The following is a 23,688-nucleotide window of genomic DNA, read 5'->3' as shown; positions in this document are numbered from 1 at the left end:
GTAAAGTTGATGCAATTTGTTTTGCTCTAGGCTTGGATATTAAATTATTGAGAGTATCAAAGTTGGAGGATTTAATTACAACGAGAGGAAGTGAAAGGGAATCGTATGCATGTGTTCAATTATTATTCTCAAGAGATGATGAAAAGAACACAATGCAGGGTGATGACGAAGGCTTTCCTTTAAAACATGAACTTTCAGTCACTCTCTTCAAAGAAAAGGGAATACGAAAGTATACACTTGATGGAAAACATGTAACAATAAGAGCTGTACAGAATTTCCTCTTCCAGCATGGATTGAGACACTCTTCAAACTTTGTTATTTTCCAGAATCATGTGGTCAGTCTAATGTTTAAAAACTCTAAGGAGATTGCAGAAATGATCACAGATGGAAGTGGAGGATTGAGTTTTGAACAACAGGCCGAGAAGACTTTGAATGAAATCCAATCATGGAAGCAAACAGAGGAACATATGAATGAGCAAATTGTAAAACTAGAGAGGTTGATAGAAGAAGATAAAAACAAGCTTGCTGTTGTAAGTGAAAGAAAAAAATGTGAACACGATATTACAGAAGCAAGGCTTGCCCTTTCATTGAAGAGGAGAAGCGAGTTGGAGGACCATCTAGCAAAAGACTTGTATATGATGGAGGAATTAACTTTTAAAAAAACAGACTATGAGAAGAGGAAACAACAAGTGGAGAGTGAGATTGCTTGTTTAGAATTGGAAAAGTTGAAATCCGAAATGACAACCACCAAGACGGTAGATATTGTTCCAATGCAAAAACAAATATCGGAACTGTCAGAAAATTTAGAATTTATTAAAGAGGAAGTAGATCAATTGAATAATAATTATAGGTCATTATTGAATGAAAAATCAAAAGTCGAAGAAAGGAAAAAGCGTCAAGAGTTAGAGAGAGAAAACTTAGGAGATGAACTGAGAGTTATTAACAGCAAAATAGCAACTATTAACGGTCTACTGAATAAGTAAGTATTTATAATTATTATAATTCTTATCAATGTAGTGAAAAATCACAAACAATACACCAGGTGAAGGATATCAATGAAATACAACAACAAATTGAAGTGGAATCGAAATTTATTATGAATGTAAAAGAAAGAATATCAAGTATCAAATCAAATATCCAAACATTACAAGACAATATCAGGAAGAATGAATTGATCATCAGTCAAAAATCTGAAAAAATGGCAAGGACTACAATAGTAGAAGCTGAGAGTTTATCACTCTTTAAACATGAATATTTAGTTTTGAAAAATCAATTTAGCAAAATGAAGGAGGAAGTTGAAAGAGACGAACGATACTTGAATAGTTTAGAAATTTCACAAGATTTAAAGACAGTTCTGGTTAATATGATATCATTAGAAAGTAATTCACAACAATATGTTTTACCACTTTCTGTTATTATGGGAAAGAATTTTTCAACTCACATTGTAGAAACAACAAGCCAATCTGAAAAACTTCTTCAAACAGCCTCACAAAGAAAGAGGTCCATTACTATCTGGCCCTTGGATAGATTGGATTCCTCTCAACAAAAGAAAAGAATTGCATATCAAAGACAGATTAGAGATAAGAGAGGCTTAAATTTCGTCATTCCAAAAGATATTCTCAATTTCGATGAAAAAATAGAACCTTCCATTGATAGATGCATTGGTGACTTTGTGATTTCACTTTCAGAGGATATGTCAAAACAACTGGTTGATCTCGGTATATCTTCAGTGTAAGTATAGAAAATTATTGAGATTATCTAAAATTAAAAGCACTTTAAATGGTGTCAAGCATCTTCCTGGAAGAGTTATTGGTGGTGACCTTTCTAATATTTATGAAAATAGTGCACTTAAAAAAAGAGCAAATGTAGACCATAAATTGAGAACTTTAAAACAAGTAGAGGTAACAATGAGAACAAAGGAGTCTATATTACAGGAAATGGAATTAAGTTTCAATTATACAATACAAGAACAAGAGATATTGTCTTCCTTGAATGAAAATAACATAGCAATGACAGAGGAATTACACGACTCAAGGATTGCTCATGATCTATTGCTGAATAGCTTAGAACAAAGCGAATCAAAATTGTTGATATTGAAGCAAACCTTGTTATCTTGCAGAAGTGGACTTGAACAACAAGAGTCTTTTGAAAGGCTTCGTATTGAATTAAGAGATATGGAGAGTAAAAGAAATGAAATAGAGTTGGATTTATCTAGAAATGTTGATAACTCATTCCCAGAAGAACTGATCAAGCAAATGAACGACAAGATAATCGAGAAGGAAAATGTGGCAAAGTCCAAAATTAAACACTTGGATGGTATGAAAATAGAGCTTGTCAGGAAGAAAGAATATTATTTATCGCTCAAGGCTAAAAAGACAGAGCAAGAAAAAAGTAAGTTATTTACAATGAATACTTGTATTTATGGAATTAGAGAACAAGATACTGACCGATAACCTCGCTACTATCAATAGTTCCATGCAAGTGTTGCATGAAAAAATTCAAAATCTAGAAAAGTCAATCAAAAAACAACAGAAAGTAGTCAATCAGATGGGTGAAAGCAACCTTATGGTTGATGAAAATGAAAATTCCAAATTTATTGACAAATCAATTGAGGATTTAGAAGTAATTGTTGAAAGCCTAGAAAAGAAAGCCAAAACTTTGGCTAAAAAATCGAAAGCCATGATGGTTGATGTAATTGATTTGGAGAAAAAGCAAACTATTCTAGAGAATAGTAAAAGTAGAGTAATGTGGATTTCTAAAAGTTGTCAAGTATTAATGGATGGAATATCGTGTGGCCAAAAAGTTGTGGAAAAGTATAATGAAGTAGCCTTTGAAAAAGTACAACAATTATTTCAAAAATTTACAGAGCTCATGCTTCCAAATAAGATTGCATCCTTGAAGAAAGTCGGTGAAAAAGTTTCAGAAGGTGTCGAAATTATTGTAAAATCAAAGAATTCAAACAAGGAAGGAGATACCTCTCAACTTTCTCTAATTAGTGGAGGTGAGAAGACAATGGTTAGCTTGGCATTCTTGTTTTCAATTGCTACCTTTAAGAAATCAATGTTCTACATTTTAGATGAGTGTGATGCCAATTTGGATGAAGAGAAACAGAAATTAGTTTCTAGAATTCTGTCACGTATGTTTAAAAATCAACAAGTGATTTTGATATCTCACAATTCAGCAGTTCAAAATGAAGCAGACTGTATTATTCATGTTTAAAATTGAATAAATTATTTATTATTATTTACAAAACTGATTCAAACTTCTTACTTCTGTTGGATCTGATCTTATTGATAAGATCATCATGAGGACGATAACTATTAAGTGGTATATCATCATCCATACTGACTTCTTCGTCATCCATTCTAGAGAAACCTCTTGGCTTACTCTTTTCCTTCTTACTACCACTTTGGTAGTGTCTTTCTGATGGTTTTTCAGCAAATTGATCAATATCTTCCAAAAACTTGTCACTAAATTTGATGGTATCTGAGTCATCATCGTCTTCATTTTGTTTACGTTTGGATGACTTCTTCTTTGAAGATCCAGATCCAACATCATGTTCATCCAACTTGTCAAAGAGTTTTGTAATACTAAAGCTTCCATCTCTATTTTCTTCTTTAGCTTTTTCAATATGTTTAAGCTTTCTTTCTCTGACACGAGCCAAGATTTCTCTGCCTTCTAAAACTCTTTCATCTGTAACTTTTTCAGTACCTGAATACTTGAATCTTTCAATGTTGATCAATGTTCCAAGTCTTTCTAAAATTCTGAATGCTGCAACAAAGACAACAAGGAAAATACCTAATGGAAGGTAATCGACAATAAAACCACCAATAACACCAAACTTAAGTAAACCATCCATTCTCAATTCACCATAAATATTAAAGTAGGCAACACCATCATTCTTACTGACACCAATCAATTGCAAGAAGTTAAACATCATACTAGGAATAACTCTACACAGCAATTGAGCAGTGTAGAACAAACTGTAAGAATCTGTGTGACCTGGAATCAATCTGAAATATTCCATCACTCTAACATTAAATAAAGCTACCAATACTGTTGCTAAAATAACAGAAATAATACCTAAAGCAACAAATTGAACAACAAAACGATCTCCAATTGATGAAATTAACATTTCTAAAACTGAAAGCTTAACAGTTGTAACATTCTTAAATAATGGAGTAAATTGACACCACAAGAGAATCAAGGAGAAGAGAACGTATACAACAGCAACAAGCTTCAAGAACCAAGGTCTAATAAACTTTCTGAATAACCATTCAGGAAATTGGAGCATCTTTTGAACAAATGAAAATCTCCATCTACGGAAAGGGGAATCAATCTTTCTAGAACCATTGCTCTTTGAATCGACAATATCTTGAAGTATGAAAGCTTGAATTTGCAAATGCTTCCATTGATATTGGTTAATACTAAATTCAAGAATAGCATTTACAAGATTTTTGTGAATGTTTACGAGTTGCCATCTTGTAAGCGTTTCTACTGCAGGAAGTAATCCAGGTTCAAATCTATCTCTGAGTCTAGCATTTTGGAGTTGAGGGTGATCTTCAATGACCTTATCAACAGTTTTCATCATTCTGAGTACGTTCTTTCTTTCCTTGTGATTTTCAGGAACAGTACTGTGGAGTTTCTTACAAACTGAAATGAGTTCAATTACTTCATCTTCAGTATCGTTGAGGTTTTCCAAGAGTCCAACAGTTTTGAATTCATACATTCTGAGTTGTCTTTGATCGTTAGAGATTTCCCACAATGTTCTTGGTAACACAACAATACCATATCCGAGTAAAGTAATCAATAGAGACAGACCTACAAGGTTGGACAATGAAAGAGCCAAACCAAGAAGCATGTTAAATGTCACATTTTTGATATCATCCACTACCGCAATATAAATCAAAAATCCTGCTAAACCAGCAACACCAATGCCTAACATTACAGAAATGGTCAATAAATTCATAACAATTGATTTCAAGAGTTTAAAGATGCCCTTAAATTCACCTGTAAATTGGTATCCCTTGAAAAGTGGGAGTAAAACCTGAGCCAAAACGAAACAGGTCCAATAAATAACACGCCAAGCAATTTCTAGTGCTCTATTGGCATCGGTTTTAGCCGATGACATATCAACAGACCTAGCAGCAGCCAAATCAATACAGACCATGCAAACTGATGTGAAAAGGAGAGAGAATGTAAGTACGAGAGGGATGTATAAAAACCAAGATAATGGTGAATGCTTTGTATAATGTCTCAAAATAAGATAAGAAAACAACAATCCACAAACAACTGTTAATCCCAAACTCAAAGAAAAGAATAAATCGATTGGTTGTGTTTCTGTTACTGTTCCATTTGTTGAATTATTTGAAATATTCATCAATACAAAATTAACACTCTCCGAAAATAAATTATAATGATCATCATCCAGGGCAACATTGCCGGCCGATGACGTTGTTGTTGGGGTTATCGGATAGAGTAACGCAGCGGTTGCCCCAACCAGTTCGTTCATTTTTTTTAAAATTGAAAGGAAATTGAGAGAGGATCTCTAACGAACACTTTTGAGGTGATAATATCTTGATTTTTTGGCGCCAATCTTGTTACAACAATATTTCAACCAGTACAAATTTTAACAAAAAAAATAGTGAAATTAAGGAAGACAAGGATTTCATAGAATCAGTTTTCAACTAAAATCAAAAGTTGTTCTATTGATTATATATAGCATGTTATTCAATTAACAAAGGTGTAGTGAGTAGCGCCAGTGAAAGTGTTTGTTATCAACGAATGAACTTTCAATAATTAAGTAATAAGGTACAGTTAAAACAAACCTCGAAAATTTGGATTCTTAAGGTTGTAGATTTTCTTTATTCGTTTGTTTTGCCGATATTTGATAATGATTCTTAGGATTACGGTGAATAAACGTTATTGGCATTGTTGTGATGTAATTTGGAAAACAAAGGAATTGGAATCTGGAAGGAGAGAAATTCCTTTCACTTGAGATTTTTAGATTTCTTTTAATGTTGATACATTGATTTTCATTTACTGGTTGATTACAGAATATGATTCATTAAGGCAAGTGTTAACGGTAACAATTTAAGGATACATCAATAGGGGCAATGGTCTTAAACAGGATTAGATGTGCTACGCTGTGGTTGCCATTTCATGTAATTTTCTAACCATTCCAAGACTTGACACGCTTTTGGATGTGGTAAGTTGAATTCGTCCTTATTTAGTCTTCATTTGGCGCAAGCAAAATACGATGGGGTGAGGAAGTCCCTCTCTTAGATGATCTAATGTTTTAACTACATCAGGATGTGTGCACAACATTTCCTCAACAACAATCAAAAAAACATCAAGATGGGCCTTTGTGGAAGCACTTGTCTTCACATTATTGAGAACGAGAAACAAGATCATGTTGAAAATCAAAACCAGATAGTGTTTGGTGATAGAGCTAAAACCTATGAAGCTGGCTCTAGAAAACGAACATCAATAGTATCCCTCAATTCATCATCATCAAGCTTATTTTCCAAGAGTAGCAAGGTGATGAGAAGACCATCAATGGTCAAGAGCACTTCAATACCAAGCATTGTGGTGGATGTTGCTCCATCACGATTTAAACCGAATGAAATTGATTCCAGATACTTCAGGGGTTCTCTACAGTCGTTAAAAGAGACACGTTCTAATCCATCATATTCCTCTCTTGATTCCCTGCTAAGGCCTCCTTCTGCACAGCATCATCCACACAGAAGGAGAGATGTTCCTTAAACAAATTCCTTTTACAAATTTAATCTCGAAAGAGCTATTTAACATGTACATACCCTGCGAGATATTCAATTGTTAATATTAATACAATAATTGAAGAAAAACAAAACAAAATAAGGTTCATAATGTAATGACTGAATAGTCGTTGAAAAACCTTACTCCCCACTAATAATTTATTATAAATAACAGTAATTATTATTTCAACATTTTCCTCATTGTTATATTGTCGTTCTCCCATAGATACCATTAATCAATCCGTTATAGCTCTGAATTAGTCAAGAAAACAATAAGGAATGTTGTTGTGAGGGGGAATCACCAACAAGAACCACTGGTAATTATTTGAGTACAAGCATTCTCTAATAAATAGAGGCCGTATGCTGCTTCAATGATCATTTGTTACACCACTGTTGAATTTAAATAAAACATTCTATTAAATTTCCATTCAATTAATTTCATGTTTATTGAAAATTAAGTTTATTGTTGAATATTCTTCTCATGTTTCCCCTTAACGATAATCATTTCATTATAAATTGGTTCCATTACTTGATAAAAATTGATTGAGGTGACACTAATAAGAACAGCTATCACTAGATGGATAGCAAATGGAATTATTGAAATACCAGGGTGAAGTAACCCCAATTCGCTTCTTGGATCAATTTTGGAAAAGATTATATCCGTAAAGACATAGAATAGAATTGGGGAATGTGCAAACTCTGGTTTTTCCATTATAGTCAAAATAAAACAAGGCTCAATACTTACCAGTAACCCACATTAGCAAATACAGGAACGTCATGTAATGAGTTCCCATCACGTTGGCCATGGTGCTAAATTTCAATAATCTTAATGCAGCCAGTGGTGATATTGCTGTTGATGGCAACCACATGACAACAAGTCCAATTATTCCCACAACAAGATAAAACAAGCTTATCAACAATAAGATCAAATCAGCGATAGCATATCCAGCAATTCCACTTGTGAAGAATGAAATCATCATAATAAAGTGATAGAAAACCTGAACAATAACCCACACTAGGTGAATGGAGGTGAGAACAGTGTGAGCTATTTTCCATTGTGAGTGAGATGATGGTGGTTTTTGCTCAACCACGATAACTGTTGTTGTTGCTACAGTTGGAGTGACATATGAAGCAGAAGCATTGTTAATGTAATAAGGTGTTGGTGTTGGAAAGCTAGTTGGAATTGTTGGTGTGGAAAATGAAGCAGAAGCAACCATAGGCTCATTGGTAATGTAAAAAGGTGTTGGTGTTGGTGTGATTACAAATGGAGGCGTGTTATTTGTTGGTATTTCAACAACTACATTTGTTGGTTGTACAGGTTCGTCTGCTTGCATTCTCGTTGTTTTTTGTTGTGACAGTTTTTGGGATTTTGTGCTCAGAAGAATGAAGATTCTTGTTTTTTGTGTTGTGTGAATGAAAACAATCAAGCACACTCTCACAGCACAAGCTCCCTTAATAAATTTATAAGGTAAAATTGTGTAACAGTAATGCATCAATCTAAAATTGGTCATAAAAAGAAAGAATTGCCACATATACTATTATCACTTGTGCAAGCAATTCACAAAGCGCCTCAACTTACTGTAAACAACAACCAACAAGAAAAACAATGAGCAGTACGAACCCTCTCGCCACTCTCTCATCAATCAATGACAAAATAACAGATAAACACAAGAAGATATTCCACCTGGTGACGAGCATAATTATTTCAGCATTTTCACTATTCTTGTTTTTCTACCATTTCACCGTGGGTGTTATTTGGTTTTCAAACTTAATGGTTGGTTATGGAATGTCTGATGTTCTAATGTTTGGATTAAATTTCCTGACACTATCTTATGGAGTTACAGGAATTGTTGGTGTAGTTCATCAGACTGTGGATGATAGCAATAGAAAGGCCTTGTTACAGTATAATGTATGTGGATGTATGATAGGATTACCATTCCTTAGTATTTGTTTCTTCTTCATTGCTTTAACAGGTAGGTGGTTCCTATGATTGACAATTATTAAGTAGTAATATTAATTTTATAATTTGATTTTCAATTAGAATATGGATACTCTGTTATTAATAATACTTCTAGATTAACCATGTTCAGGGCAATTACTCCTGGTTTGAACTATGCTCACACAACTCTCGCCTTGATTTTGTCAGTCTTTATTGCCATCTTGGCAATAGTTAGTTCAATAAGTGGCTTCATGTACTATCAAGTGATAACCAAGCCAAAACCAACTCCACAACAGCAACCTTCCTATCCTTCTTCAGTAGTTGTTATTCAACAATAAACATTCCCTTTGAAAATGATATCATTTCAATCTTCCACTCACCACCAACAAAGTAATTAAAAAATGTCCAACAACAATTTTGTTTTCGTTAACGCCTCACCACCAACTTACATTCAACAAGCAACAACAACGAATAATAGTAACGGAAATTCCAATCAAAAGAACCCTTCGTCTTCTTCTAATGCAACACTCCCTTCTAATGTACAATCACCCTCCACTCCGTCATCGGCAGCCTTAAGTAATTTGTTTGGCATGGTCAATCCTTCTGCTGCTGGTGCTGCTCAGCAACATTTATTGAATAGCCTGTTATCAAATAATAATAATAATAATAATGTGCAAGCGTTATTGAATCAATATCAATATATAATGCTTCAACAACAGCAACAACATCTTGCAGGACTTCAGAAATCTCTTCCCAATAATAATATCATGAATAATAATACTACTACTCCACAACATCAGCAACTCACTCCACAAACAATACAATTACCAAACTATAATAATACCAATAATAATAATACAGCTTCCATGCAAGCACAAAACAATAATTTGTCATCTTCTAACCAACAACCAATGCAACAACAACCACTTACTGTTACGAATACTAGCTCATCTGTGATAGTGACGGAGACTGCAGAAGAAAAAACACCAAAGAAGAGGAAAACACCAAGCAAGCCTTCATCAGCCACAAAAAAGCCTAAAGTTGATTTGAGTAAAAAGCTCAAATCTTTGGAAAAGGATGAGCTTATTCAATTAATTACTACACTTCCAGAGAAATTCCCTTCAAAATATGATACTCTTCAACAAGATATTCTAACTATATGTCCTGATGCTGATGTGGATGGAGCTATTCAAGATTTGGAACAATTAAGAAGAAATGTTGAAAAAGCATTCCCAAGAGCAAAATATGGAACTAACCGTGACGACTATGCCTTCAAGAGGGTTAAACCAACGTTGACTTCATTCAAAAAGAGTGTGACAGAAAAGACAACAGAAGTGAAAAATGGTCAAAATTGGAGTGTAATGTGTAGATATTTAAACAAATTGATGGAAGTTGTGGATGATTTACCAGTTTTTGATTCAACAAAGAATAATAGTATCAGAGATGCTCTGTTTAAGCATTGTGCAACTAATTATACAGCAATGCTTAAAGCTAGAGATTGTAATTTAACAAGTGAGGAAATTGAATCCATTGACTCAACTCTTGAAGAATATGACAAGAAGAAGGATGAGGTTTTCTCAACAGCTGTAGAAAAATTGAATGCTAGAAAATCAAAATAAACCATCTCAAATATGATATTCCACAAAATACCTCAGTTGTTATTAAAAATCAATAATAATTATAGGATATAATAATTTTTTCTTCTTCTATCTGGAATAAAACGAGTTCGAGCTGGCACAAGAATCCATAAAAAAGAAGAAAATTTTAGGATCAAAAAAAAACAAAACAAAGCCTTTTCCTCTCACCACTAAAAAAACATCAATGTCGGAATCTGATAAGAAGGAAAAATCCACAGTCAACACTGGTGTGTTTGGTAATACTCACTATGATATAAATGAAAGAGATTTTCTCCAGAGAGAATTATTAAAAAAGTTAGATTCGGATGCAATTTCCAAACGTCCTGGACCAAATGGTCAAAATGTACACTACATTGAAACATGGAAAGCTATTGAATTGGCCAATTTAACATTCGGATTTAATGGATGGTCATCTAGTATCATGGAAATTTCCAACGATTTTGTTGAACAAACACAACAAGGAAAATTTAATTGTGGAGTTTCTGCAATCATTCGTGTCAGTTTGAAAGATGGATCTTTCCATGAAGATATCGGATATGGTACTAGTGATAATCAAAAACAAAGAGGTGCTGCAATAGAACAAGCAAAAAAGACAGCAGTTAGTGATGGTTTAAAGAGAGCTTTGAGAAATTTTGGTAATGCACTAGGTTTAACAATTTATGATAGAGATCATCTCAAACAAATCACTAAGCCAACTTTAAAGAAACCTGGACAAGCTACAAATCAACCAAAGCCAACTAATCCTTATTTTTCACAATCATTTGGAACTCAATCTCCTTCCTCTTCTCTTCCTGTTATTAATACAACTCAACAACATTTAGAATCTATTGCATCAGCTGATTATAGTCAAACAGTTGGATCAACTCATGTCAAGGAAGAAAATGAATCAAGTTTGAATATTGATGATGATCTAGATTTAGATGGATCTGCCATTCCAGAATCACCCCAACCAGAAACTACAACATCTGCCACAAATCAAACACCAGTTTTCCAGAGACCTTCTAATCCTTCTCAGAATCAGACACCACCAGTTTTCCAAAGACCTTCACCAAATCAAGCATTCAAAAGACCAGCAAATCCAGAAGCTTCTCCACCAAATCAACCTGCCAATAAGAAGACTAAATAATAATCATTCATTGTATCCTAATTATGTGTAAATAAATATCCATCACCATTCCATTGTACAAATGAGTCATGTTACAATAACCTTCCTCTTCGCACTCAACAAACAACCTTTCACAAACTGGTAAACAAATCCGCAAAGGGAAGGTACCATTATGAACCATTCCAACACAAAAAAAATGCAACCAAACAGCTCTGCAACAATCATCAGACATCTTCCATCATCATTTATAGTGGTTGTCGTTTTTTGTTCTCTGCTTTTCTTCACACAACAATGGAATAGTAATGGTTACCATGTTGAATGTTCCGTAACTCTGCAAATGAAAGAAATGGCCATTCCCGAACATCGCTCCATTCAAGTTAATGCCAATGAAACCTTTGATATATTTGTAGGTTTTTAGAATATTTCACACAACTTAAATGAACTGCTTTCTCTGGACTGCTTTAAAAATTTTCAAGGTTTTTGCACTTTCATGGCCTGGAAGTATTTGTCAAAAAATTCAACCATGCTACATTCCTGAATATGTTAATGATTTTACGTAAGTTTTCAAATGGAAACTCTATGAATACGATTATTGAGGTGTATAATGAAATAATTGTGAAACAATTTTAGAATTCATGGTTTGTGGCCAACGTAAGTAATTTTCAAATTGTTGTGAAATTTATGTGAATAGAAATTTGGTTGATACATTTGGACCAGCTGAATGTCAGGCACCTAAATTCGATTATTCTCTCATTGATGAATTGAAGAGTGAATTGCAAGTTTATTGGCATGGTAAGTGAATTATTAAATCAAATAGAAAGAAATTAATGAATTAAAGATTACAAGAATGAAACATTCTTATTTTGGAGATATGAATATACTAAACATGGAACATGCGCTTATCAACTCCCTCAATTCAGTTCTCGTCCAGTTTATGATTATTTCTATCAAACACTTTCATTAAGAAAGAGAATGAAGAGTATTTATGATAATTTGGAAAATAATGCTATTTATGCTTCAAAGAGTAAAACTTACAAGATGGATTATGTGAAAGATGCATTCAAGGCATCAGGATATGGAAGACCAGGTATTAATTGTTTCAATGGAACTGTCTTGTTGGAAGTTAAATTCTGTTTGGATAAGGATTTGAAATTTATTGATTGTCCATCTCAAATTTTGGATTTGTGTGATTCTAATAATCCAGAACTCAGTCTTCCAACCTTTAGAGAAATACCATCTGATAATACCATGCTTATTGTTGTCGGAGTTGTTTTCGGATTAGCTCTCGTTCTCATCATTGCCATTATTATTGGTGGAGGTATTTACATATTCACTACTACTAAGAACAAAAAGTTGCCATCTGATAAGCAACTCAAGGATCATTTAATTAATGAAGAAAATCTGTAAAAATATTTTTGTAAAGTCAATCAAAAACTAAATTAAAAATTAAAAAAAATGCATCAACTTGGTAGAGTGAGTTTTTCAACCCTTCTGAAAATGAGGCAACATCGGAATCATGCCAAGTTATTGATGAATGGATGTCAACAAAGAAGTTTTTTTAATTGGAACCAAGTGGAAAATTCTTTGGAAAAACAAATTTCCGAATGGGTGAGAAAATTGGAAACTAAAGATAAGGAATTCAAACAACCAACAGCCTTGTTACTTCCACTTTCTGTGGAAAATCCTACATTGTTGGATAGAAATGATACGGATTATGAAATGACAGTCTATGTGAAAGGATTTTTAGGATCTCACACTTCGACATCACATTTAATTAAGCAATTTAAAAGTGCTGATGGAGATTTTTCACTTTCTAATGATGTTTCTCATTTCCAATCTTGGAAAAATTCACATGAGGTTTTATCATTGAGAGAAGTATGTTTTTATAGTACATTTCTAATAATTTATATTACCTAAAATAACATACTTTCCATTTATATTATTATATTTATTTGGAATATCTCAATTTATAGTCACACAATTGGGGTTCACACGCAATGGCTTGGCAATGGGAGAGCGGCCGCTTGCCCCACCAAATAGATTTTCAATCATTGCAAGAATCTGAAAAGAAAACATTCAACCCACTCTCATTCGTTCCAATTCCATTCACCACATTGGCCTACGCTGGAGTTAACGTGATTAATGCATTGAGAAAGAGTAGGCTGCTTTTCTCAGCTGCATCTCTGTATACTTTGCCAGGTATTTTATTGACAGATGTCTCATTAACTCTAGCTTTGGTCTACTATGAATTCATGAAAGCTAACCAGAATGCAAAAGAGTTTGCACTAGTGCTCAGTAAGGAACTACACTTACTCAGAATGAAACATGGTAAATTGAGAATAGTAGCCCATTCACTTGGTGCCAAACATTTGATAGGTATGTTGCATCTCTATTTTTGATAATAACTTGGCTTGTAGAGGCTCTAAAGTTACTGCCATATGAATACAGACCTGATGAAGTACATTTGTGTGCTCCTGCCATCTCAGAAGAAGAGTCTAGAGATATTCTTACTGAAGGTCTGGCTAAATCAAATGTATATCACTATTATTCAGAAAAGGATTATGTTTTGAGCTACCTGTATCCATTAGTTTCTACTCATAAACAAGATGCGCTTGGTGTGCATGCAATGAGAGGAATTTCAGAATATAAGAATGTTCAATCCATTAATGTGGATGAGCATTTCGAATCATTTTGGGTACACAATTCGTATGGGTATAAATTTTACAAGTTTGCTCTTTCACCTTCTGCTGGCATGCTATCTCTACCAGCTAATGAAGAGCGATTGGGTATTAATAAACAACCTTAAGAAACTTTATAAAATTGGTCCTCAATAATTCCATTTCAGTGAGAGATGCAACAAGTTCATCTACTCATCCACGGTTAGTAGAAGAAAACTTAAAAAAAACAATGAAAGTAACTGTTGAGAACGTACATGAAACCATCAACAAGACAGACGATGAAACTACCTGTCTGAAGAACCTTAAAGCCCTTCTCTCAAAATTGGACTCGGTGAAAGCTAAACAACTCTGTGAGGAGCATCATAACCCTACCACACAAAAATACTATACCTACTATAAGTATAGCTTCACTGGTGATGCCTTATGTAGAGCACTCGATAAAGGTCATCATAACGTGATGAAATATTTGCTTGATGAAATTAAGGTAAATCCTAACGCCACCAGGAATGATACATCCACTGTAAGATATGGCAATGATTCTTCCACTTGTCTGTATGGAGCTGTTACAAAGAAGGATCACACAGCAATGAAAATTCTCTTGGAAAGAGGTGCTGATCCTAAAATTAATAGAAGCTACACATGCACCTATTATGATTCAAGTGATATGCCTAGAGATGTTACCAACGTTTCAACATCACCAATCTGTGCAGCTTTAGAAAATGAGGATTTGGAAGCTGTTAAATTACTTTTGGAATATGGATGTGGAAATGGTGTGAATGATAGAATTGTTTGTGATGCCTATTCTAATTCAGTTGAGTCTGAATCCAAATCCAATGCTGTTGATATGGCAAATCATTTGGGTGGTGAATACATTGAACTTTTCAAACAGTTTAATCTTATCCAATAATAAATTCAATAATAAACCTATATGTGAATTTTGTAAATTATGTGAGCTTGAGTGTTTATTCAGCTCCACTTTCGTACTAAGTAATTGATGAATAAGAACTGTCTCACTCCTCGTAATCATTTGTTTTCTCCTCAGTTTTACATCATAAATAATTATTTCTTCTTGGCCTCCTTTATGTAGGCTTCGAGAGCTTGTTGAACATCTTTTGCCAAGTGCACATTGTGTTCCTTGCAAAATTGAAGATAGAGAGCAAAATCAATTTTAGGAACTTGTTGTACAACTTGTTCCGAGACTAGTAATTGCTCGGAGAGGGTCATTCCCTTCTTTTCCTGAGCGAGTCTCTCCTGTAATTCCTTTACATCCTTTTCCACTTGAGCCTTTTGTCTTTCCAATAATTGAATAGCATTTACTAAATTACAATAACTATACAAAATAAATCAATATTTAATATTATTATAATTAGAATATTAATTGGTGTATAATTTGATTCCAAATGATCAGTTAAACAAGAATATTTTTCATCAATTACTTACTCATCACTTTGATCCATTTTTTAAATCTATTAAAAAATAAGCTTATTACAAAATAATAGCAATATTACAGGTTCATTCTTGTTTTTGAAAATTAGAGTGGTATTATTTATAATTCTCTATCAATATTGACTGGTGAATTTGCCCTTAATAATTATAAATTCAAACAAATTGTTGGCTACGGCCATATCACGATTCATGCACCTCATCCCGTCCGATTTGAGAAGTTAAGCATCGTCGAGCCACATCAGTACTGAGGTTGGAGACAACTTGGGAACCTGTGGTGCTGTAGTCTTTTTTCAATGTGTATTCCTTAACAACCATGCTAATAAGTAATTGAGGTCTAGATCTCTTCACTGTAGTTTTTGCCATGTTTTTACTGTGCTCTGTTTTGCTTATCTTCGCGTAGCAGAAACAGACCAATCAATTCAATCACTTGTCAATCCTTCTTCTCTATCTAAAAAAATTTCCAACACACCACTGTAAATCACACCATGGCAAAGGTAGCAGAGAAGGTAAGCAGAGCAAACACATCATCTCCTCTTTAACATTATTATTCTATTGTTGATCAACAATTTATTTCGTATTAAACGACAATCGTTTTAATTATTCTAATGATGATGATGAAAATTATTTTTCACTGTGTGGATTGAATGGATTTATCACTCTCTGATTCATAATAATTTATACTAACTATGATCCCTCCTCTCTTCAATTTTTATTTATCAAACGCTATCCTGCACTACTACTTGATGCAAAATATATTCGAAACAAAACTATTTTAGCTTTTTGTTTTAAAACAACATTCTGAGGCTCTCCTCCAACGTTTATATACGATAAAGAATGAACTTGGTGATAATGATTTAAAACCTGATATTATGAAGTCCACACTTCCTGTGGATATGAAGAAAATGTTCGCTAAATTATTAAAAGATGCTCCACATATTGCCATTGATGAATTGGAAAAGGTTCAAGGCTTTGATTGGGCATTGAATAACATGACAACACTGTTTAATCAAGTACATCCAATTTATTTAACATTTAAAGAATTGTTACAATGGACAGAACATGCTCAACAAACAATATTAGAAATGTCTACAAATGCCAATATTGATTTTTTACAAGATGTCAACTTTTTAACATGTTATGATTATTTGCAAATGTTGGTTGGATATGTGAAATTGATCTTGTTGCTGAATAGAATTAAGGACAAGGAACTTATTGTTTGTTTGTTAAACTTGAGTTATTTGAAATTGAACGGTCAAGCAGAACCAAACATTCAACGAGTTTGGCAATTGTTTAAAGATTTTGCTGATCCAATTCCTCGTTTCCAAGAAAAATGGTTCACAATTCAAGATCAAATTGGTAAAGCACTCATTGCTCTCATTCCAGCATTTGAAAGAGGTACTTTTGGTGGTTTGAATGTTAAAAGACCTTTGGAAATGTTGTCTGAACCAGATAGAATTCCATTCCCTGCTGTTGATGAAACATACTTGTATTTGAATTGTTATCAAGATATCGTAGAATGGGTTGCTATTATTTATGCTTGTTGTCCTGATGCACTTGCTCGTGCCCCAGAAAAACAAATAAGAATGACACCAGTTGTAGTCAGCAAGAAGAAGGACAAGGATGCTCCTCTTCGTTGTTATGAAATTCTCTTACAAAGAGTTTTGGCCAATAACTTGGTCATTCCACTCTACGGTGATGAAGTTTACAACATTCACGATCCTTTCAAAGAATATGTCATGATTAAAAAGTTTGGAGATTTGAAAAAGGAAAAGAAATCATTGAAGGAACTTGCAGAAATTGCTGCTGAAAAATGTCATGACTATCACAAGGAATTGAGAAATTATCTCAGATTGCAATTAAAGTCCTTGCTCAACATGATGAAGGATCAACCTGGTTTGCTTGGACCAAAATTCAACTTGGTTTTGGCTGCTATTTCAATGGCCAGAAATGAAATCATGTGGTATTTCCATCACAATGGATACGTTCCAAAGTCTGCTCAAAAGAAGTTCAAGGAAGTTAAGGAAACTTTGATTAGTGAAATGATCTACCTCATGGATGAAATGATGTACGTTTGTGTGCAACACAGAGATGTTATTAGAAAATACTCTCTCAAGATTATTCGTGGATTGTATTATAATAAGGCCAGGCAATTGATCGAAGAACATAAAGCCAAGCTTGAACTTGCCAAAGTTACTGGTATTATGGAATCAATCATGTCAGATATTCAAAATAGTGAAGATTTTGAAGCCATGCGTTTGAATTGGAAGAGAGTTGAATCATTCCTGTCCGGTTATCAATTCAAACAAACATTGCCTGAAATGACACTCTTGTTTAATACCATGACCAAGATTGTTGTATTCTCAAAGCACGTCGATGGTTTATATGATGAATTGGTCGAAAAGGGATCCCTCAAGCAATTGTACTTCTACAGAGCTGATGTTGATAAGATTTTCTCTGAAGGTCTTATTGGTTCAAAGAGTCAACCTTTGTATTCGACTGCTTTTATCAGAATTCTTAACACATATGCTGATAATATTCACCCTCAACTTAATCCATCCCTCAGAAACAGAATTGGTCAACAATCAGTTCAATTTGCTGAACAAATGCTCGGACAATTAGTCGACAGAATTAGAAAGGGTCTTGATTTGTTGAACAGTTCTCATGGTTACAGAATGTTAACTCATCAAATCGGTGGTGATGTTGCTGCCCAAACTATCCTCCGTAGATATGGTAAGAACAAGCAATATATCGAAGAACCAGCAGTTCCAGGTGTCGAAAGTCACTTTGAAAATAATTCTATCAATGATATGCGTGATTTGGAAAGAAATGTCACTCAATTGTTGTACTCATTATCTAGATACGACGAAATCGTTGTGTATGACAATGTTTTCTACCCTGTTGAATACTTAAGAACTGTTCTCGAAGAATACATTGCCGAGTATATCAAGAGAATTGCCACTACTATTGATTTGACAGCTAAGGAAATGAAGAATGACGCTCTTACTCCAAAGTTCATTTCTCCATCAGAATTGTTGAGTGAATTACACTCTTTCATGTCATCCTTAAAGATTATTGAACAATGTGTCAATATCAATACTGAAGAATTGGTTCTGAACTCATTCTTGGATAACTTTGTGCATTTGAATTATGTTGATTCACCATTCGGTGTTGTTCAAACAACAGAACCAGCCAACTTGATTTCAATCTACTCACAATGGTTCACTGATTTGGTTTCAGATCCACAAAAGTATAAGACTCTCTTCCATCCAAACAGACAAACCTTCATCTCAACTGCCAATACTCCAATTCAAAGTTACAATGTTGAAAATTACTTGGATTACAATGAATTGAAGGCATTCATCACCTTGACTGGTCCGTATGGTTTCAGAGCTTTGAATCAATCCTTGTTGGATGAAATTTATGTAAGAAGTGAAAAGATCAGAGAAGTTTTGTCCCAAGCCAACAATGCCCTCAAGGATATTGAAAGCAAACTCTATGATGAAAAGTTTGTTTTGGATAAGAAGGTCAGACAAACTCTTGTTCCTCTCGAAACACTCATGCCACTCCTCATTCAACTTGGTGGTATTTTGGAATTCAGACAATGTTTACAATCTGCTCTTCAATCTTCAGTTAGAAGAAATGCCCCAGCTATTTATGATGTCATTGACAGTGCTTACGAACAATATTCCAGAAATTATTATGGTGATGGCAAGTTCCTTCCAATTGACGCTTTGGCTACTGATTGTGGTTTCTCTGATGTTGATCACCCTCTCAGATTGAAGTTGTCTCCACTCGTTGATAGATCTCAAGTTTGGGAAGTCTTACCATTGGCCTTTGCTGCTCTCACTATTCTCAATACCACTTGGAAAGAAAAGGACAGCGTCTATGATGTCAATCTTGAAGGTTGGTATAACAATACCCACTTGTCAATTACTGCATTCCACAGATTGATTCAAGCTGTTCACAGTGTCAAGTCCAATAAGATTGCTGAACTTGAAAAGGATTACAAGAGATTCGCCGAGTTTGCTGCCATGATTCTTCTCCACATGAATGGTACTAAGGGTTATGAAAAGCAATACGATACTTGTTGCATTTTCCTTGATAGAACTGTCAAGACATCCAAACATTTGGATATCAGTTTCTTTGAAGAAATTTTACCTTACCCACTCATCCGTACTACCTATGTCAAGACATTCGAACCTCACCAATTCGAAGAATATGTCGAACCACAACAACCAACCACACAACCTGGCGCTGCCACTGCTCAAACTGAGGAAACCCACTAAATTTTGTGACTATTGTACAATAAATTATCATTATCATATAATTGAAGAATTGCAATGATGAATACATGATTGAATTGTAATTAATTTTGTGGATGATGAAAATTTCAAGCTTTTCAAAAGGTTGGTTTGAGGCATAAAGACAAAATTTCCCGCCAATTTTTTCAAATATACAATCTCAATACAAGTACAAAAAAATGTCCCTTTTTAAACTTCGAGAATGGTGGTCGACTAAATGCGGAGTGAATGAAGAATTTGATAAGGGTTCTCTTTGTATAGGAAATGTAGACAATGAGAGACCCCCAAATTCTAGTCAAGATAATTATTTGGATAAAATTGTTGTAGGAAGTTTATCTGGAATGCTCAGAATTTATAAACCTCAGAAAAACACTTTTTATCCAACTGATTTATTGTTGGAAAAACAATTAGAAGCACCAATTTTGCAAGTTGAAATTGGTAAATTTATTCCGTAAGTTTTTGTGAGTTGTTGAGGCAAGGATTGAGCTTTGAATTTTATTCTAGTAATTCAAGGGATAATGCTCTTGGTGTTTTGATGCCTAAAAAGTTTGCAGTGTATACTATTGTAAAACAAGCCTCCGAGTCTTTTGTTTCAAGCAATGATCAAGATCCAAATTCTATGGAAGGTTATACACTTCATTTGTATTATGAACATGCTCTTCAAAGATTATCTTACAACTTTTGTTATGGCCCTTTTGGAGGTGCTTTCGGAAAGGATTATATTTGTATTCAATCTTTTGATGGCCAATTATCATTCTTTGAGCAAGACCACTTTACTTTCCAAAGATTCTTGTCAACAAGTTTAGTTCCTGGACCATTAACATACAGCAAATCTATGGACAGTTTTGTTACATTTAATTCATCGATGGAAGTTGAAGCTTACAAGTAAGTAGGGCTGTTTTATTATTGGTCTAATGTTGAAAGATATCAAATGTTGGCAGCCTCATCCGGATCGAATCAAAAAGAAAATACAAACGGAAAAAAGGTAAAAGCAAATTGGACTGTAAATGTTGGAGAAGAAGTCTATGACATTCTTGTTGGAAGATATAGTCAATATTTATCAGCAGGTCAATCTGAAATTCTAGTTATAGGAGAACGAACATTATTCAGTATCAAGGAAAATGGAGAATTAATGACACAAATGAGATTTGACTATTTCCCTAGTGCAGTAGATCTCTACAAACCAAGCTCAGATCCTAGTAAGTACTGACCATATAGGTATTAAATCTAAATTATATCCAAAGCTGAAAGACAAAATTTGATTTTGGGAACTCACAACAAGACAATAATGATCTATTCTGATCCTAAGCTTGCTTGGGCAGCTGGGTGCAATTCTTCCCCTGTGAGTATTAGAGTTGCTAATTTTAATGGAATCAAGGGTATGGTTGTTTCTTTGGATGAAGAAGGAAACCTTGCTTTAAATTATCTTGGTACTGGAGCCATTTCGAACTCTGTTCCAACTCTTGAAAACAAAGATATTGATTATGAGCGTTTGGAAGAAGAAACCAAGCGTCTTCAACAAATCATAAGAAAAACAAAGAGAAATCAAAAGGATGAAGCAAATGAAAGTTTAGTAATAAGAGCTCAAATACCAACTAGTGTTGACCCTGAGTCATTCAGTACTGGAACTGAAAATAAGAGAGTGACCATCAAGTTGTACATAGGTTTTACAGGTGATGAATGCCAATTAGAAAATATTACAATTAATATGAGTGTGGAAAAACCATTTTATGTGATAGCACCAACCACTTACATTAGTGTCCTTAGTAAGTATTTTCAAATTATTAGGCAACTTACTCTTTCAAGATGCTGGGTCTCAAAGAACACCATATGTTCTCCCAATAACTGTATTTGGTGGTAATGAATGCACTCCAAAGACTCTTGAGGCTTCTGTTAGTGCAATTTACCATGATCCTTTAACAGGTCAGCCTCGTGTATCTAACTGCAGCTTTTTGCTTCCTTTCGGATTGTGTGGAGATATTGTTCCTGCTAAGAAAGTTACAACTCACAAAATCACTTTAGAAACTAACAAATCCCCAATACCAATTGCTACATTGTTTGAAGATTTGATACCACAGGGAGATACTGAAACTGAAAATTTAGTGAGTGAAAACATCTTAACATTCCAATATGCTAATGGAAAAGATGCAACTCTCTTAGTATCAAAGAATGCAGGAAGATATAGAATTCAATCTGCCAATTTTGAAACTATGTATTTACTCGCCAAAGAAACAACAAGAAGATTGAAGGCCTGTAATGTTGCCCTGCAGTCAGATGATAAATCTCCAATTAAGATTGAAAGTACAGAAAATCTTCCATTCTACCCATACTTTGATATTATAGACGAACACTTTAAGAACCGTCTTGGTTTGCAAATTTATTACGAGCAATTGGACAAACTGGCAGCTCAATTCAGAACAATACAAAGGCGTTTAATGGTCAGATACAAGGATAAGAATCCAACCTCAATCAATAGCTTGGACATTTTGTTTGAAAAGACTTATGATGACATTCTGACTCTAACAAAGAAGATTGAAAAGACTCAAACCAATCTGAAAGAACTTTCTCAAAACCTTTCTTGTGCAACTTTATTAATGCATTTATTAATGAAGTTGAATCTTTCTTTGGAAGACAAAGAAATGGAAGTTTTACAAAATCACTGGGTTTCTGATGTGCACGATGAATCACCAGGTTGGGAAGAGTTAGTTGATTTCGGATTAGGTCAATTGCTGAGCACTGTTTTAACCAAGAACCCTAAGGATAAAACTCTTCAACAAGAAATTGAAATGATAACAGATACAACAAGGTTGAAAAAGAGAGTTGCTCTCGTTTTTGACAAGCTCCATACCTACAAGCTTGTTCCTGGTTCTGAGGAAAAGTCAGAAAAGAAGAAATAAATATATTTATTGCCAAACAACTTGTTTTCCACCACATTTGAGATCTTTCACGCCCTCTGTCAATTCATGTACGTTATCGTAGGCTAACCTAATTGTTTGAAGAGTTTTGGATTGTGCAAGAATTTTGAGAAGAGAATTTGAAATATATCCTCGTTTTGGATTAATTATTGCTAAATCATAAACACTGCTCATGGCAATATTGGCTGCAGCTTCATCTGATACATAACATCCTGAAATATATAATTGTTCCAAAGTAGGACACTTTTCCAAAAATTCGAAAGGTAAATTGGAAAGTCTTTTGTAGTCTTCAATTTGTAAAAACTTGAGTTGATGTGAATTAGTCAGTAAGTGAATAATACTGTCATTTCCAATTTTTCCAGATATTCTGAGACAGCTCAAATTAGGATGGTAAGCCAACAATTTATAGCCACTAGCTGTTAATTGACTGTTATTATTGATATAGAAAGTCTCAATAGAGGAGTTTAGATTAACGAATTGTCTGATAGTATCATCTGTAATCTTGTTAAAGCTTAGATTTAGGTGTTTTAGAGATGGCATCTTAACAAGCTCCATTGCTGATTTATCTGACAGATAACATCTTCTCATGGATAAAAAATTCAAGTTGCTGAAATTCTGTGAAATTTTGATAGCAATATCATCTCCTGATGTATTTTCGTCTCCGCATGTTAAAGAAATGTCCAACTTGGATAAATTACTCTTGATATCAAATATCGCCGAGTCTATTATTACTGGTTTTAAATGTCTAATCGAAAGATTAACTAAATTCATCTGTAATAATTTTCCAATATATTTAGGATTGATTTCTGTTTTCAAAGTTGATAAATTTAAATATTTTACACTCTTGCCATGTTTGGCTATTTGCTTAATCTGTTTTCCTCCTAGTTTGTT

At 34.0% G+C, this 23,688-nt stretch overlaps 10 protein-coding genes across 10 annotated transcripts; 8 read left to right on the top strand and 2 right to left on the bottom strand.

Annotated features, from left to right (window-relative positions):
- Positions 1-152: 152 nt before the first annotated feature.
- Positions 153-3,219, top strand: NAEGRDRAFT_51676 (structural maintenance of chromosome 2; the record flags this gene model as incomplete). The annotated part of the gene is made up of 4 exons (XM_002673368.1): positions 153-979; positions 1,279-1,731; positions 2,120-2,391; positions 2,510-3,219. 4 exons carry the CDS (start codon positions 153-155, stop codon positions 3,217-3,219), a joined length of 2,262 nt encoding a protein of 753 aa, XP_002673414.1.
- Positions 3,214-5,512, bottom strand: NAEGRDRAFT_80975 (LMBR1-like membrane protein; the record flags this gene model as incomplete). The annotated part of the gene is made up of 1 exon (XM_002673299.1): positions 3,214-5,512. One exon carries the CDS (start codon positions 5,510-5,512, stop codon positions 3,245-3,247), a length of 2,268 nt encoding a protein of 755 aa, XP_002673345.1. The 3' UTR covers positions 3,214-3,244.
- Positions 5,513-7,236: 1,724 nt separating this feature from the next.
- Positions 7,237-8,110, bottom strand: NAEGRDRAFT_71577 (uncharacterized protein; the record flags this gene model as incomplete). Its single annotated transcript, XM_002673298.1, has 2 exons — positions 7,237-7,475; positions 7,522-8,110. The coding sequence occupies 2 exons, from the start codon at positions 8,108-8,110 to the stop codon at positions 7,237-7,239; spliced, it is 828 nt and encodes a 275-aa protein (XP_002673344.1).
- Positions 8,111-8,382: 272 nt separating this feature from the next.
- NAEGRDRAFT_71576 (uncharacterized protein) lies at positions 8,383-9,053 on the top strand (the record flags this gene model as incomplete). The annotated part of the gene is made up of 2 exons (XM_002673367.1): positions 8,383-8,749; positions 8,818-9,053. The coding sequence occupies 2 exons, from the start codon at positions 8,383-8,385 to the stop codon at positions 9,051-9,053; spliced, it is 603 nt and encodes a 200-aa protein (XP_002673413.1).
- A 429-nt stretch (positions 9,054-9,482) lies between these two features.
- Positions 9,483-10,334, top strand: NAEGRDRAFT_71575 (uncharacterized protein; the record flags this gene model as incomplete). Its single annotated transcript, XM_002673366.1, has 1 exon — positions 9,483-10,334. One exon carries the CDS (start codon positions 9,483-9,485, stop codon positions 10,332-10,334), a length of 852 nt encoding a protein of 283 aa, XP_002673412.1.
- A 161-nt stretch (positions 10,335-10,495) lies between these two features.
- On the top strand, positions 10,496-11,537 carry NAEGRDRAFT_59017 (Rad52/22 domain-containing protein). The gene has a single exon (XM_002673365.1). The coding sequence runs from the start codon at positions 10,537-10,539 to the stop codon at positions 11,476-11,478; it is 942 nt and encodes a 313-aa protein (XP_002673411.1). The 5' UTR covers positions 10,496-10,536; the 3' UTR covers positions 11,479-11,537.
- A 266-nt stretch (positions 11,538-11,803) lies between these two features.
- On the top strand, positions 11,804-14,263 carry NAEGRDRAFT_71573 (uncharacterized protein; the record flags this gene model as incomplete). The annotated part of the gene is made up of 8 exons (XM_002673364.1): positions 11,804-11,863; positions 11,934-12,013; positions 12,088-12,108; positions 12,149-12,249; positions 12,296-12,860; positions 12,930-13,332; positions 13,431-13,833; positions 13,875-14,263. 8 exons carry the CDS (start codon positions 11,804-11,806, stop codon positions 14,261-14,263), a joined length of 2,022 nt encoding a protein of 673 aa, XP_002673410.1.
- Positions 14,264-14,364: 101 nt separating this feature from the next.
- NAEGRDRAFT_71572 (uncharacterized protein) lies at positions 14,365-15,042 on the top strand (the record flags this gene model as incomplete). The annotated part of the gene is made up of 1 exon (XM_002673363.1): positions 14,365-15,042. One exon carries the CDS (start codon positions 14,365-14,367, stop codon positions 15,040-15,042), a length of 678 nt encoding a protein of 225 aa, XP_002673409.1.
- A 1,024-nt stretch (positions 15,043-16,066) lies between these two features.
- Positions 16,067-19,906, top strand: NAEGRDRAFT_59016 (uncharacterized protein; the record flags this gene model as incomplete). Its single annotated transcript, XM_002673362.1, has 2 exons — positions 16,067-16,087; positions 16,358-19,906. The coding sequence occupies 2 exons, from the start codon at positions 16,067-16,069 to the stop codon at positions 19,865-19,867; spliced, it is 3,531 nt and encodes a 1,176-aa protein (XP_002673408.1). The 3' UTR covers positions 19,868-19,906.
- A 155-nt stretch (positions 19,907-20,061) lies between these two features.
- On the top strand, positions 20,062-22,793 carry NAEGRDRAFT_80972 (uncharacterized protein; the record flags this gene model as incomplete). The annotated part of the gene is made up of 5 exons (XM_002673361.1): positions 20,062-20,333; positions 20,387-20,767; positions 20,807-21,081; positions 21,127-21,648; positions 21,689-22,793. 5 exons carry the CDS (start codon positions 20,062-20,064, stop codon positions 22,777-22,779), a joined length of 2,541 nt encoding a protein of 846 aa, XP_002673407.1. The 3' UTR covers positions 22,780-22,793.
- Between the last annotated feature and the right edge of the window lie 895 nt (positions 22,794-23,688).

The sequence above is a fragment of the Naegleria gruberi genome (genome assembly GCF_000004985.1).
Source record: "Naegleria gruberi genomic scaffold NAEGRscaffold_47, whole genome shotgun sequence".
Taxonomy (NCBI): domain Eukaryota; phylum Heterolobosea; class Eutetramitea; order Acrasida; family Naegleriidae; genus Naegleria; species Naegleria gruberi.
Note: the sequence above shows the minus strand (reverse complement) of the source record. Positions and strands in the feature narration are given on the sequence as shown.